General features: G+C 40.9%; 1 protein-coding gene across 1 annotated transcript in view; it reads left to right on the top strand.

Annotated features, from left to right (window-relative positions):
• Positions 1-5,124: 5,124 nt before the first annotated feature.
• Positions 5,125-17,073, top strand: part of gfra3 (GDNF family receptor alpha 3) — a 41,462-nt gene continuing 29,513 nt past the window's right edge. The window contains exon 1 of the mRNA XM_072668215.1: positions 5,125-5,622. Within this exon, the coding sequence (XP_072524316.1) occupies positions 5,580-5,622 (43 nt within the window). The 5' untranslated portion in view covers positions 5,125-5,579. The remainder of the gene's footprint in view (positions 5,623-17,073) is intronic.

Raw genomic sequence — 17,073 nt, 5'->3', positions numbered from 1 at the left:
CATTAAATTTTGACACAATGTAACAAAGTGGTAATAATGGAACTTTTAATTTTTTTGTGACAATATGTATCATAAATATATTACATATATGTATTATAATTCATATTTACTTGGTATGGTATGTATTTACCTAGTTATCAAAAATATATGTATATTTATGACACATATGTATGTGTCTCAACTATGATTTTAATATATCTAAAAATACATATAATATATTTTTCTTTCTAATATATGCCCAGTCCTTTATGTGCATTTATATATGTATGGCCACATAATAATAATGGGTTGAGACATCAACAAAGTTATTCATAGTGTTTTGATGTGATATGGTTCTTAGCAGAGAAATGCTCTTTACAGTGGTGGTAATGAATTTAGCCAGTTTATTTACACTCTAAAAACTTGAACCAGTGAACTTACTCATGTATATAATATTTATAATGGTAAAATACATGCCTTAAAATTTTAACCTGACAACACCCTATGTGGCCTTCTTCTCTGGCATGAATGAATTTATTGGATGGATGAATTTGTAGGCCAAACTTACTTCTACAAAACTAATGGAGACCATCTCAGGCACCAGGCAGGATAGTTAAAACCTTTTCAAGTAATAGCTTTCTGTGATGTAGCATTAAACACATTGGACGTCTGTTTCTAATCGCAAATTCTGTGAGCAATTCTGACTTGGTAAGTTTTTCTAAAACGTGGTATTTCGAACCAAACCACATTGAATTACTTTTGCTTAAATCTCAATGATTTAATGGTGCAGACATTTGGCCCATAGTAAGGCCAGCTCAGTCTAGTTTCACAATGTCAACAAATCTTTGGACTGTGATATTTCAACTGTGATCAGTCCATAGTCCATCCTTCCACAAGTGGAAACCAAATACGCTGTGAACCCTCATCATAACTGCTCTCTTTCTCCAAACAAAAAAACCCCAAAAAACAGTTGTGGGCCCACATGGTCCTGCTGCGTTTTTGTTTTTTAAGAAAGCAATAAGAAACATTCTCATGCTTGTGTTGTCTCATTGGACACATAGTCCACTGGTCACGTGGCTGACCATGTAGCATGACACAGAATCAAGTCCAAGAAGGAAATTTTCTGCACCTTTGCAGAAAAGGGGGAACTCCCTGGAGTCCTCCAAATCCAGTGAGCCTTCAGTTCTCATCGCTTACTGAAGGACCACAGAACAATATTGCTTCCTCATAGCATTCAATCACGTTTTAATGGAAACTTCTGCTTATTGCTCCTTTGGGTCAGCGCTGATTTGCTGTTCTGGAAAGCTAAAAGCATTGCTGGGTTGAAGCTGTTAGAAAAATTTATTTTGACTGTGCACAGATTTGACAGGTTTGTTTTGCTTTGTGGATTGGAGAAATGCATTCTTTTTAAGTTATCCGCTTTTCCTCTTCTGTCAGCTCAACTTAGAGTCCCCAATGTTGTTCAGATTACATCCCTATCTGGGTTTTTGTAGAAGTAAATGAGTGAAGGCGCCATACAAAACACTTTAGTCTTTTTCTGTCATCGCGACTTTGGCTTTCTCATAAGCTTTAACCATATTTTAATAGAACTTTCTACTTATATTACTGCCATGGGTAAAACCTGATTAGTTGTTTTAGGATGCTGAAGTAATTTTTTAATCAATGTTGTCTAGATTCTATAAGTTCTACAGTAGTGAATGAGAGAAGGCACCAGGCACATCACTGAGATGCTTTTCATGTTCTCATAATTCAACTTAGATTCCTTAACGCCATAACCTGGGTACATGTTTCTGTTGTTCGTTAACCGGGCTGTTTATATACATTCGGGGATCCCATCACTTACTGAAGCACCGCAATAATTACATTAATTAATGGGAGAGACCAGAATACTCAAACCTGAGGGTCAAATAACTGTTTTAAAATATTTTAATCACTGATAAAATCTGATCTGGGTCAATAATGCACCAAAAACAAAGAGAACAGTGTTCTAGCTATTGTGCTTGTGCAGAACGCTACATCAAAGGGGGGGGGGGGGGGTTCTCGACTAGCACATCGACCCTTCTCCAAGCTGATCGGCTCTATTTGTTAAAAGGTGGGACTTTATCCGTAAACAGACGTCATGTTCAGCGTGACCAGTCGCCAGACTCCTCATCTCTGGCTTGATCTGGCTGAACTTGATACTTCGACAGTTATATTGCTTTGTCCTTACCACAAAAGGTGAGCCTTCTGCTCATGTCTGCAAGCAAATAACACGCTCCCTCGCCTGTTCTGTTGATTACTTAACCAAAGCCAGCTAGTTAAAAAAACCTTTAAAAAGACTTAAAAAGGACTTAGAAGAAAAAGGTCAGCTTTTCTGTCTGACCAAGACTGTGTGGGCATGTTGGACTGTATATCGTGATTGACTGTGGTGTAGCCATGGCTGAACAACCCTACAGCTGCTGGCATGCTTTTATTTTCTGGCAGAGTTTCGAGGACCTTGAATCTGTGGGGGAAATCAAATGACTAAGTTCAACGGGGAGTGACTGTCATCATGTTAACTGTGGTGGTGACTGTTACCTAATGAAGGGACAAACAGGTCTATCATGTAAATTCTGTTAGCGATTGCTAAGTGTAGAACTATGGTAATAAGAGGTGATCAGTCATTTAGGCAGCATTTGTTAGTTAGACTAGCCAAAAACAGTGTAGCTGGAACTTTATTGACCTGCATACTCTACTCAGCAGCTCAGACCTCCAGTCACGAGAGAGAGAGAGAGAGAGAGAGAGAGAGAGAGAGAGAGAGAGAGAGAGAGAGAGAGAGAGAGAAGAAACATCTCTATTAATGGACTGCTCTCCAAAGCCCAGTTTTTGAACTGCTATTTCACAAACGGCCAAGCTTTCCACTTATTTTTCTGTGGTTACAATGGGTTTTCAAGATGCTATCTGGCTCACTCACTGGTATTCAGGCAAGAACAAAAGTTTATGTTGGAGGGGTGAGAGACTCTGAAACAAAATATGTCCTAATTCTGATTGGTCTAAGGGATCTTCCAATAGATTCCCACTCAACTCAATTCCAATGGTGGAAAAACTAAAGGCTGTAGAGTAACAGAGTGAAATACTACAGGAAAAGATGATGCACCTTATACTTTGGGCCTTCACTCCTTTATCCGAGCACCTCTTTTTCCCTTGGTGAGTCCTCAGCACTCTCACGTCGCACTGACATCACCTTGCTCCACCCACCTACACAAATCTGCAAACTGTGTCTGTATATGTGTGTTTATCCTGAGCAGCTGCATCACTGCCTGGTTTGGGACCTGCACAGCCTCTGACCGCAAGACCCTCCAACGCATTGTGAGGACAGCTGAGAGGATCATCGGAGTCTCTCTTCCCTCCGTCATGGACATTTACACTGCCCGCTGCATCCGCAGAGCAACCAGCATTGTGGATGACTCCACACAGACTGTTCTCCCTCCTGCCATCAGGAAGAAGGTACCGCAGCATCCGGTCCAAAATGACCAGACCCTGCAATAGCTTCTTCCCCCAAGCCATCAGACTTCTCCACTCAACTCAACTCAACTTCTGAACTGATGTCTTTTCTGTTACATGCACACACACTCTCTCTCTCTCTCTCTCACTCTCTCTCTCTCTCCAACCATTTACCCCAGATAATATGGGAAGCATTTTTGCACAAAGCATTTTGCACTAATAACTTTACTACCTCACTGGACTCAATATGTATTACACATTGCATAATTTGCACACTACCCCGAATTATTTATTATTCTCTGTCTATATTGTGTTGTGTTGTCTGTCTGCACTTGTATTGTGTTGCACTTGTGTTCTGTATGCACTGTGTCTATGTTGCACCATGGTCCTGGAGGAACGTTGTTTCACTGTGTACTCTGTATGTAGGCCACTTGACTTGACTATATGTTGACATGGCTTTCAACAATCAGGAGAAATGTGTAATACATGCTAAGGTAAACACAATAAAACATGGTAATTAACTAAATATCTGACAAACACAATTTTTGATTTTTTGACTACTGTTCATTGTTTCATATATAGTGCACATCATTCAAAAGTTTGAAAACACTGAATCCAATAATATAAAACCAAATGGCTTGCTGACAAATGCAACAGTTCTAATATATTGCTCATGTGCAATACAGGTTTCAAATAGTCAGTAGGAAGCTGTAAATAAAGATTACATTTTTACAATGACTGAGAACATTGAACCTCATTCACTAATATCTTCCTGAGAAGTTTCTTACATTTGTTCTTGAGAGAGGTCTATGTGGGATTTGTGATGTGTTGGATTCACCAAATTGTTCACAGCTCTGCTCTATGATGATGGATCCCATTGTTATCATAAATTGAACAAATCCCAAACAAGAACATATGGGTGAATTGATAAATAATGCCCATTGAGAATTAAAAAAGAATAATATTAACATTCAGAATTTTACCAAATGTTTCAAAATTGGCATTTAATCTTGAACACTGAATGTAAATAATAATATTTCAATAATTTTGGAAAGTAATGTTTTTTATATACAAAATGTAAAATAGTTTAAATGATTGATTTTATTTTATTTTATTATTTTTTACTATTGAATTTAAAAAAGTAAGGTGTAATAATATGAATAAAAGCAAAGCGATGACCAAAAGATCATAAGATCACTAAACTGGACATTAAACTCAGCATCTGAAGGCGTTTTAAACAAATTTAGACTTTAAATGTGAATTTATTTGATTATTTTCAGATTACCCTCCAGACTGTTGTTAAAGGTTTCCCTTCAATGTTTTGCTATTGGCTGAGTCTAAACGCAGCTCAGCCAATCAGGAAGCGGCAGCCGTGCGTGTAATTCAACCTGTATTCCGGCAAAGCCCCGCCCCCTGCGCTGGGCGTAGTATTCCAGACAGGCAGACTTCTGCTGTGCATGGACCTTCTAGCCAATCGTAGTGTCCGGGGGTGTGGCTTGTTTCCAGGCAAGGCGCTCCAGAAAGGCAAAAGTATTGTGACTAATACTACGTCTCAGCCAATGTTAAAGCAGGGGGCGGGAGGTTGGAGCCAGTCCCAGCACAGGGGGCGTGGTTTGTCTCGAAAACGAGTGTGGAAAAAATGAAAAGCGCTCGTTTTGCCCACGTTATAGTGGAGCACAGCGGCAGGAGCAGGCACGCACAACTCATCCGGGCCGCGAGAGTTGCGCGAGGGGACGCGCAGCTGCTCAGTAACCTACCTTTATTCACACGCGCTCATTTTTAATTATTAAACCGCTGTTTTTATTTGAAGACTTTTTTTTCTTTTTGCCTTGTTTGTCTCGTTTAACTACACCGGATGACGCTCGTGCAAGTTTGAAATCGGGTTCTCTAAGGATTTGGGTCCGCACGTGCGAGTGTGTGTGTGTGTGTGTGTGCGTGTGGAAAGAGAGAAAACTGGGGGGGAATCCCGGACCCTTCCAGCGCGTCCAGCAGTCTGTGGCCCAGTGTGGATGCATGTAGTGGACTGAGGGGCATCCGTGCGAGGGACTCGATCGCTGTCCAGAAGTCTCCAACTCCGCTCGCGCCTTCAGCATCCAAGCCCCGGGTGCCTCGAGCTCCGGGGGGTGACGGTCTCGACCATGATCTCTCTAGGAATACTTCTGAACCTGGTCTTCATCAGGGGTAAGAACCTGTGCGTGAGCTGTGTGAGAGCAAATTAGTGCAGAAGACCACCATGAGAACCATGCGGGTCGCGAGACTAGAGCACAATGCAGGGCTCCTTTAGGTAAGGAGCACAGCCAGCAGAGAGCACATGACCAGGGCACTTTTACAGGGCAGATTTCGGCGCGTGCTGGTGTTGTTGTTGTTTTTTTATTAATCATTGTTTTGGTGCTACATGTCTGATGGTCTGATGTTTGGAGTCTCTCTGAAGGCTGGTCACTGGAGGGTCTTAGGCAAACGCAGCTTGTACACTAATCTGGTGCTGGTGCGATGATTAGAAGCTGTCTGTCTGTCTGTCTGTCTGTCTGTCTGTCTGTCTGTCTGCCTGTCTGTCTGCCTGTCTGCCTGTCTGTCTGTCTGTCTGTCATCTCCGGAGTGTGTTTAACACTGGGAGCAGTTTAAAGCTGCAGCAGGTAGAAGTGTGAGTTAATGGCTGGTCCACACTGGCAGGCTGCAGAAATGGGATCCTCCTCACCACTCCTATTGCAGTGTGTTAGGAGACCTCTGTCACACTCGTCCTCTCTCTCAGCCTTCTTCTCAGCTTTTCTCTGTATACATCTTTCTCTGTCTCCCTCTTAGTGTCTCTCTCCATCTTAGTCTTCTAGTCTCTCTCTCTATCTCTCTCTCTCACACACAGACACATACAGATATGCGTTATCTAAATAGTATTAATAACATTATATTAATAATAATAATAGTAATAATAATACAGTAACTAGCCAAGTGATTGAGCCTCGTGCACACATCACAGTGGCAGTGAACGGTCTTATTGTGCAGCAGCTGTTTAAGAGCAAATGTACACATGAATACAGTTCAGCTGCAGTTAAACAGACTCGCGCGCTTCAGTACTGTGAGTAACTTTGAAAAAAAAAAAAAGGGGGGGGGGAGGAGGGCGATCAAACGGTCAGGCCCGTCATCGTCCCTATAGTGATGTGTGCGTGCGTGGTTTGGTGTGTCTGTGCGGGTTTGCGTCTGTGTGCGCGTGTGTTGTCGTGCGCGGTGTCGCTCGCCGCTCCGACGATTCCAGACACGCTGCAGCGCGCGCCTCTCATCGCCAGCTTTATTTATGAGCTGCGTTAATGATGAGTGAGCGTGCGTGGGTGTACCTGTGTGTGTGTGTGTGTGTGCGCGCGCGCGCGGTCTTGCGCACGTGTGCTTGTGTGTCCAATTCGTGTAGAAGTCTCTCTCTGAGTCTCGCTGGTCTCTCTCTCTCTCTCTCTCTCTCTCTCTCTCTCTCTCTCTCTCTCTCTCTCTCTTTCTGAGTCTCGCCCTTAGTCTCTCTGTCTTTCAGCCTCTCTTTTTCGGTCTCTCTCAATCTCTCAGAACCCCCCCTCCCCATCTCTCTCTCTTTCTGAGCCTTTTTCTGTCTTTTAGAGTATCTCTCTATCTCTCTATTTCAGTCTCTCTCGCTCTGTCTTTCTTCTTCTCTCTCTCTCTCTCTCTCTCTCTTTCTCTCTCTCTCCTTCAGTGTTTCTCTATATCAGTCTTGCGCTCTCTCTCTCTCACACACTCTTAGTCTCTCTCTCTCTCTCTCCTTCAGTGTTTCTCTATATCAGTCTTGCTCTCTCTCTCTCTCTCTCTCTCTCTCTCTCTCTCTCTCTCTCTCTCTCTCTCTCTCACTCTGTCTATCTCTCTGTCTCTCATGTCCAGAATCTGTAAAATGAAAAGTTACAGAATTAGATCAGTGGTTTATTTAGGCTGGTTGTTCTGGTCGGTCTTGGTGGTTGTGGACACAGCCCTGAAAAAGAGCAGCATTGAATTTGCTTGATTTCATCACGGCTGTCATTTCCACATTAATAAAACATCACACCGTCTTCGCCAGTTTGAGGAAACTGAAAGGCAGAGCTGTGCTGGTGTATTTTATTCAGGTAGGAATGCTGGATGCTCCTGACTCAGGTAAACACAGCAGTGTGTTCAGAGAGGGAGTATCAGTGTATGAGAACAGTAAAGCCCATAAAGCTGAGGAGAAGGGAGACGCTTCTCGGTCTGGGAGTTCAAACGGTCCAACCAAACCCGATGATGGACACCAACTTAAGAGGACTGGGGTGTGTGTGGTGGACATCAAAGCCTGGATGCAGAGTCACTAACTCCTGCTTAATTCAGACAACACACACCTGCTGTTTTTTGGTCCGAAGGCCGCTCGAAGCAAGCTGTCTGATTTACATGTTAAGTCTTGACGGCTTTCAGAAATCTCAGGCTGACGGGTCTTATCGTAGACAGGTGTGTGTGTGTGTGCGCGCGTATGTGTGCCAGCCAGGCCGCTTCACTGACACCCTGAGGCCTGACTCCAGGCGCCAGATGTTGACAGCTGTGGAAGCAATCCTGCCAAAATCACAGACTGTCTAAACCAGTGGTTCTCAGCTGGATTTTTCTCAGCACCCACATTTGTCCTTTATCATTAAGTCACAGCCCAAAAGCAATTCAGCAGATTAACCCACTTATATCTCAGCCCACAAAACACACTGTGGTTTATCTGTTAGGAATGAAAATAATGTAGTTATTATAATGGAGTTAAAGTCATGCTTTTGTTCTGGGAAAAGTTACCTAACTGCTGCTGTGTGTATGTGTGTGTATGTGTGTGTGTTTTATTAAGCTAATTTAATTTGGACGGAAGGCCAACCTATTCCTGTTAAGCTTTTGTCCTCTGATGGCCATTGTCAGACATAGGATACGAGCAGGAACCATCTTCTTTTAAATTGAAAGCACATTGTAAGCTTTTTTTTTAAAAAATAGCCTTTTATAGAAAAGAAAGACACACTCATGATTCATTTCAAGCCAGTTCAGAACCACTGAGTTTTGATATCCCTTATGATACACTCATATAATAAAAATGTGTTTAGAGATGCCATGGAATAATTACTTTATCTCCATCAATATTCATGTATGCAACAGCAATGTGTGAGTGTGCAGATCCTTTTTACTTGATGTACCAATTTAAAGGTTCTTCAGACGCCATATATTTTACATATATTGTTTTTTATGGAACAAAAAGTGGTTCTACCATGGCAGGGGTGGGCAATTCCAGTCCTGGAGGCCAGTATTCCTGCACAGTTTTGTGCTTTTCCTGCTTAACTCACCTGTTAATCGCCAGGTTTAGTAGGTCTGTTGGAGAAGGAAAATCTGTGCAAACTGTGCTGCACTCCAGCCCCTGTTGCCCATACATATTCTATGGCTTCACTCTTTGTACCCTTTGTAGCACCTTTTAATTTTTAAAGATATAAATTGTATAATCCAGCACCCACCTCTTAAGCGTCTTGTGACTTTTTGATTGTCACAATGCACCAGAGGGCAGGGCAAAACAATATCAACCATTAATATTGCCTTGTCCTGCCATCACCCCCCACTTATCATCATTAGAAAATGCTCAGCTAAATTAAGTGTGCAAGAAAACACAAGTCCATGTCCTTTTATTCAATCACAAAATAGTCACATTTTTATATTTATCTTGCATGTTAAAGTGTGTATTCATACAATTTTGGGTTGTGACCAAACAAATCGTTGTTTCATGGTCTAAAGTCCACTGAAAAACGAGCTGTCTGATAAGATGCTAGGTCATGAGTGTGGTATTTGCCCCCATCAAAAAAAGTATATGTGCAAGTGACATCTTTGGGTCGCGACCCACCATTTGAGAAACACTGACCTAACAGTACTTGATCTGTTTTATGGGCTGATCATGATTCTCTGGACATAGTTTCATAAAAATGATGAAGATGCAAAGCTGCTGGGTCCTGAGTGTGTTATTTGTCTCTATTAGAAACGTACAAAGATTTGAGAAGTTTATATCTTTGGATAGCAACTTACCATTTGAAAAACACTGAATTGAGCAGAGCTTGTGTATGTGTTTTATTAAGCTAACCTAATTTGGACGGAAGGCCAACCTATTCAGGAACCATCTTCTTTTAAATTGAAAGCACATTGTAAGCATATTTTTAAAAACAGCCTTTTATTTATTTAATATAATTAAAAAAACTGAACTGAGCAGTACTTGACCTGTTTTAGGAGCCAGTCATGATTTAGAAACTCTCTGGACATAGCTTCATAAAAATGGTATAAAAAAAGATATAAACTTTACACTTCTAAAGTTGAAACAAAAGTCTGACCTTTGGATGGAGAGGAATATCACACTTGTGGCCCAGCAGCTCATCAGACAGACTTCTTGCAGCCTTTAAATCAAGAACCACAATCTATACATTTACACACACTTAGGTATTAGATGAAAATAAAATTTATCTGTGTTACAGGCCAATCTTGATGCGGAGACTCTCTTCTGGGCATCAAGAAATTAAACCGTAATTTTTATTGTAGAAACATATATAAGACTAGTAAGTAAACAGCTTTGGGACGTAACCTACTATTTAAAAAAACACTCACTTGAACAGTACTTGACCAGTTTTAGGGGCAGATCTTGATTTGGACTTGATTGAGACTCTTCTCTGGACATCAAAAATAAAACTATAATTTTTATTTTAGAAACTGTAGATTAGTAAGTGAAAAGCTTTGGGTTGCGACCCATAATTTGAGAAACACAGACCTGAACAGTACTTGATTTGTGTTACGGGCCGATTTCGATTTGGAAACTCTCCTCTGGACATAAGAAATGAAATCGTATTTTTTTACTTGGGATTAGTAAGTGAAAAACTTTGGGTCGCCATCATTTGTGAAATACTGACCTGAACTTTACCTGATCGGTTTTAGGGGGCGTTAAAAGTCTTTACTTTATTTTTATCTTACGAACGGACAAAGGTTTTTGAAATGAACAGCTTTGGGTCGCAACCCACCGAGAAACACTGACCTGCGCAATTCCTGTTTGAGGGTTCCAATACTTTTCACTGAACATAGTGGCTGTATTACTTAGGTCACTGCTACATGAAAGTGTGTGTGAAGATTGAAAGCGGTGGGATCCTTACTCTGCAGGTACGCAGTTTTGTACGTCGCTTGCAGCTTTGTGGCTGCATCCACTAATTGGCTGCTTCTGTAAAGCTGGCATTCGGGAACGGCCTTGGGTGGTTACAAGGACGTGTCCAGAGACAAGCTAATGACACAAGCTTTTCAATGGATCAAAGAGAGTTAAAAGAATGGGGGCTAGAAGAAGAAAGCACATACACTCCCATCTGAATCCACTGAGGTTGGGGCTGGGAGCCTTAGAGGTGTTAACAAAGGTAGACGCTATTGCCAGTGATCTGATCTTGACATATGGGGGAGTACGGGGACGTTTCAGGGGCCTTTAGGGTCATGTGTGTTTTTTGTTGATAACGAGGATTTGGAACGCAAACATGGGAATGGCAGATGGTGTTGGGCTTGCGCCTCGGCTGGAAGACTCAAGCCAAGCGACAGAATCCGAGAGAGACTGCGTATGTGTGTGTGTGAGAGGGTGAGAGAGAGAGCGAGAGCGAGAGGCAGTAAACCAGCCTCCCCTCTCACCCAGGCCTGATTTTAGCATAATGTTGCAAGCTAATTATCATTAAACGGATGGCGTTAGCTAAGCACAGTAAATCAGCAAAGTGTTTGTGTGTGCTTGGAGTGTGTGCAGAGTCAGTGTCTTGCCTGGCGCTGAACCTTCCTCTGCGAATCTTTCGGATTGTGCTCCGCTTTCTCTGCCCTGTCAATCAAACGGGCCTATCCTGCCCGCTCGCTTTAATACAGCCGCCACGCTCTGATGGGACGTGTCACCAATAGTGAATAGGACGCCGCTCTGACCCACATTTCGCAAAAAATACCCCTTAGAATCTCTGCCTTAAAGAACGAACGGCAGACGTCACCCCTCAAATGACGTTTTTATTCTATGCAATGCTTCATACCTTCAAGAGAATTGAAGGTGATGATTTGTTTTCATGGCGAATTCATGCTTGAAATTCAGGGTCATCTGGACAAGCTCGCTGACTGCAGGTCCTGAGTCCAGAAATTAAAGTAATAGTTCAGTGAAAAATCAAGCATACACATTTTTCTCCTCTCCCCACAAATGTAGTCAAGCAACCGGACGTTTTTGGTGTCTGAAAGTCGCCTTCTTTAGTTAGAACTACGAGGCTAATGTAGCTAATTGGTATTGTTAGATTATTCTCCATTAGTTACCATCATTAAATGATTTTAGTTTAGTAAAATATTCCAAATGTAGTGGCCAACGTTTGCAAGGTTTTTCCTTTTTGCACTGGAGATACGAGGCTGATGTAGCTAACTGGCACTGGAAGCTTATATCCCATCAATCAACATCATGAGAACTATAACTGTGGTACAGTGTGTAAAAATCTTATTTTGTCACATTGTATTGACAGGTCATTTATTTTTAAATAGGTTATGTAGACAGTCACTCAAGACATACTTAGTGCCTAAGGTTTGCTTAGTTTTTACTTTTTGCTATGGACCTACATGGCCAACATGATACGGTGTGCAAGAATCTAATTAACACAGTTGTTCACTGTTACACCAAATGTGTTGTGTCAACCGAGACATGTTTAGTGTCTGAAGTTTGCTTCTTTAGTTAGCAAAATGAAGGTAATGTAGTATTGTTATTAGCTATTATCATTTCCGCCAATTAGCATCACTGAAATAAGACTGCTGAAAATAATTAGTACACTGTGATTCTGTAATTTTGATACAGTGTGTACAAATTATACTTCATACTTCAAAGTAAAAAAGCACAAACTGATAACAAATAGATTTATTCCAGACAAAAAGAAGGGGGATTCACTGTTAAAGCAATAGTTCAGTCAACTATTTAATTTACACATTTTACCCTCACCTCAAATGCAGTCATGCTCAGTGTCTGAAGTGTCTTCAGTTTATTTAGTTTTGCACTGGAGCTATGAAGTAATGGACGCTTACACCTGCAGCAAATTTAGAGAAAATAAACAGCTAAAAATTGATACCAGAGTACCAGAATACTTTGTTACTTTTATCATGATACAGCATTTCAAAATAAAAGTTCAAACCCTGATTAAAAATCATACTGGGGTGTTACCAAGGTTACAGGTAGTTTCTTTGTAACCTCATTCTTTTTCAGGTAAACATTTGCAGTTTACTCAATTTATTGCATTTGAATTCCTACAGATGCTAATGTTTAATTTTTCTGAAATACTGTTCCTGGTAGATTTAGTCAAAAATTCTATATTTGGTAAATGTTTATATCAGAATCAGCAGAATGTGTCATATAAACATGAAAAACATGAAAAACTCACACAAAAACCTTCTATGTTTGACTTTTTTTGACGTAATTTGAATCTGGATGTTGTTCAGTCAAAATTCCACAATGAATGGACCAATAGAAATGCTATCAAATCTTTTTGCATTGACCTCCATTCTATGAAGTTGCCATTTAGGACATAAGAAAGAGAGAGATTTTTGCATGACCGTGACGATATATAACCTAATAATATATACCCCACCAACGACCTTTGTGAGATTATCATGACTCAGATTCATTATTTTGTGTGTTTGGGATTGATGAAGGTGTCAGATTGAGTTGCTTTTGTGGTTCAGACCGGACGTATTGATTATTTAACCCTGTTGGACCTGTTTGTATTGACAGCTGTGGCCAGTTTGCTCCCACTGACCATAAGTGCAACCGCACACATACACAGTGTGGTCTGCACAAACACACTGCCTTTATTTTCTTGTATTGCTGTGCAATTTTTCATAATGGCTGCTGCTGGCTCTTTCTGTGTATGTGTGTGTGCTGTGTGATTTAAGGCATGTTTCCCAGGGTGTGTGTGTGTGTATGTGTGTGGCATCATTTTTGTGTATTGAATGTGATTTCAGCAGGCAGATACAGACACACACACACTTACACACACATCATAATACCTAGGCCAGCATGTGTCTGATTGCAATCGGCCTCCATACTGAGACCGTTTCCTTGTGTGCAGCTTCTGCTGTCTGTCATTCTGCGTTTATTTTCTCTCTCTCTCTCTCTCTCTCCCTCTCACACACTCTCTCTGTCTTTATTTTTTTTTTAACTCTCAATCCCTCACTCTCTTCTCACTCCTCATTTTCTCTCTCTCTCTCTCTCTCTCTCTCTCTCTCTGCTTTCTTTTTTCGGCCTGTGCTCTAATCTCTCGCTCTCTGTCCACACTATCTTTAGAGCAGTACCATAGGCAGTGGATAAATGCAGTCAGGCTGTGGGTAAAGGCAGCGTTAACTCCTTTTGCTCTCATTAGGCGACCGCATGTCATTTGCGACCGTATGTCAGTGCATTGTTTAGCGTTTATTTTACAAGGGAAGCCTTGGTGGGATAGAAATCTGCCTTTTTTTTGTCTATGGGGGGGCTTTAAAGGAACAATTCGGCTTCTGACTTATAAAAGCCTTTTGATTTCACCACTTACGTTCAACGATTGGTAGAGAACTCCTATAAAATTTCCAGCACTCTGTCAGTCTGTAATCACATCAAAGTCTGAATGCTGCCAAAATCAATTGTGATACAGCTTGTAAAGGCTAAAGCTCTATCCCCGTCTAAAAAGGCAAAAAGAGGCAGATTTACAGGTCATTTCTTTAACTATATCTTTCTGGAGCGCTAAGAATAGCCCTTTGAAAAGACAGTTTGGTGAAAAATCAAACGTACACATTTTTCACTCTACCTCAAATGTAGAGAATCATCCTAGTTGTATTTGGTGTCTGACGTTTGCATTTTTATTTTTGTCCTGAAGCTGCGCTGTAATGAAACTAAGAAGTAATAGAAGCTAACTGTACACCCCAATGGTTTAGCAAATGAAATGCATGCCATCACACACTCATCTTGAACTGTGTCAAGTGGTTTAGTGCTCTCTACTTTACTTGCTTATGTGGTTTCTGAAATTGTAACTATTTAATTTTATTTAGTTGGCACAACACTATGGGCAATATAAAAAAAATGTAAAATATACATATTAAGTTTACTTGGAAAAAAAGTTGTCAAACGGATTTTTCCGGTTTTTGTAACTAATTAATTTCTTGTTGCTGAAAATGCTGCTACATAATTTAATTATGAGTAAACTTAAAATAAGTAATTAATAATTAATTAACAGGAGAAGGACAAAACCTTCTTACCTTTTATTGGAAGTCAGTGTAAAAATCTAATTCCACAATAATCATCATGGAATTTTGTTGGTAATAAATTGGCTGAAATACATTATTTAATTTTACATTAGTCGTATATGTGCAAAGAATGTAAAAAAAAAAGAAAAAAAGAAATGAATTGGACAATAAAGTACTTTCCCATAAAGAAAAATCTAGCCCTAATGTAACACACACATACACACACTGACAGTGGATGACATGCAGGGATGGAAGTACTTTGTAAATTTACTGAAGAGCTTTTTTTGGAATATTTGTACTGAAGTGGGCGTTTTATTAAAACTGAATAGAGGAGTATGTATTCTCAGGTCCATTCCAAGAAAAAACAAATTTTCCACCAGTCACTTCGTTCCTGTGCATTTGAATGTAGTGTTGTTTTTTTATTTTATAAAATCAGCATAAAGTGATACTGCCCAGACCTAGCTCGTCTTTGAGCAAGGCCTAGCGCTGCCTATTAGTCACCACATCAGTGTAGGTTATATATGAGCATATTTAGTTCTTGTATAGATATGTCTTGTCTTTCACTGTGTAAAGTGTAGTTTTGGCTTCACGCTTTCCCCTTTTACTTGATTGAGATTTTGATATAGTACCTTATATTGATATAGTACATTTCACTTGAGTACAATTTCTTGCTTTAGATAGCCATTTGAGTTAAGCCGTAGACGAATCATTCCATAAGGAAGCATCTCTTGTTAAGAGCCATGCACCGATCAGCCATAACATAAGCATCACTGACAGACAAAGTGGAAAACATTGATCTTCCTTTACTGTGGCGTCTGTCAAGAAGTTAGATATATTACACAGCAAGTGAACAGTCAGTCCTTGAAGGTGATGTGTTCAAAGCAGAAAAATAGCAAAGCGTAAGAATCTCAGCCATTTTAACAAGGTCCAAATTTGGCTAGATGGCTAGGATGACTGGATCAGAGCAACTCCAAAACATTAGACAGGTCTTGTGGGGTGTTCCCAGTATGCATCAGTATGGTCAGTACCTACCAACAGTTCTCCAAAAAAGTTCGAGCTGTGAACCAGCTACAGGGCCATGGGTGCCCAAGGCTCACTAATGTTCATGAATGACTTAATAGATCTGCTGCTGACGTCGTTGCTGTAGGACGTACCAGAGGTATTTTGGAGTCTATTGTTTTAAATGGTCAGATCGGTTGTGGTGACACAAGGGGGACCTACTTAGTATTATGGAGGTGGTGCTAATGTTATAGCTGCTCTTTAATTAAATGAACTGAAAGTTTTCTGTACTTCTATCCATTTTCATAAATAATAACAACTACATTGGCCTTGTAGCTCCAGCAGCAAACAGCATTTAAAATATGAAGAAATTGTATCATTTGATTCTTTACCACACTTTCCCTTTAAAAATCCTATTGTGAAAATGTGCCTTTTAACTGTTGTAAAACATCCAGCGTGGAGAATCCACAAGAGTGATTGCAATGCCGGCTTAACAAATGCCAATGAATAGCCTAATTCCATTTGTCTGGTCATTTTGCTTTGGCCGCTGCAGTCTGTTCCTCCTCCTGCCAGAGCCGGAGCTGGAGCTGGACGCTGCTGTGTTGTGTTATTTATTTATTTATTTTATTCTGAAGCCCAGGCCCAGTGCCTCCATGGCAGTTTAGTCTACAGCCTGCAGCCGCCGGCGCTCAATCAGCACATGCTTTAAAATGAGGCCTAGCGGCAATTAGGACACCCTGCTGCTCCGGAGGGCGAGAGAGAGAGAGGGATGGAGTAAGGGACAGAGATGGGGGATGGAAAGAGAGAGAGGTAGTTATTATACCCAAGCAGGAATAGGGTTCAAGCCGGGGTCGGCAAGTTATTTTCCCTTTTTTATTTTAAAAGTTTATGAAACCTAATAAAAACCAGAAGGAAAGAAGCGATGACAGCAGCACACAGCTGTGACCTCTGGGTTTTGAGAGCTGTGGCGTGAAGGACTGTTTCTGAAACTGACTTCTTTTGAGGATTGATGGCTTTTTCTTTCCACGGTCAGAAATTCTTCCCATCGGTCATTTAGGCGACAGCAGACTGAGCACTCCTCACATGCTGTTTTAAATAGCTGTCGCTGAAAGTGTTTGTCACTGTCTTGTTACTTGGTGTATACATAAAAATGTGATTAATAACCCCGAACATTTGACCCTGTGGATTTTGACCCATAACCCCAAATGTGTGCTGATCCCATCCCCCACACTGTGTCTACTCCTCTCGCCCCCACCGATACACCCCCCCTGCACTCCTGCTGAGGTGACTGTGGATGTCGTTAGGAGTCAACTCCACACCTAGCATGAGATGCACTTATTCACATTTACCATGACAGTCCCTGAAATCTTCAAACTGGACATCAAAAACTAAAGCTTTTTCCACACTTTT

This window comes from Salminus brasiliensis, chromosome 2 (assembly GCF_030463535.1).
Source record: "Salminus brasiliensis chromosome 2, fSalBra1.hap2, whole genome shotgun sequence".
Lineage (NCBI taxonomy): Eukaryota > Metazoa > Chordata > Actinopteri > Characiformes > Bryconidae > Salminus > Salminus brasiliensis.
This window is presented reverse-complemented; position numbering and strand designations above follow the sequence as displayed.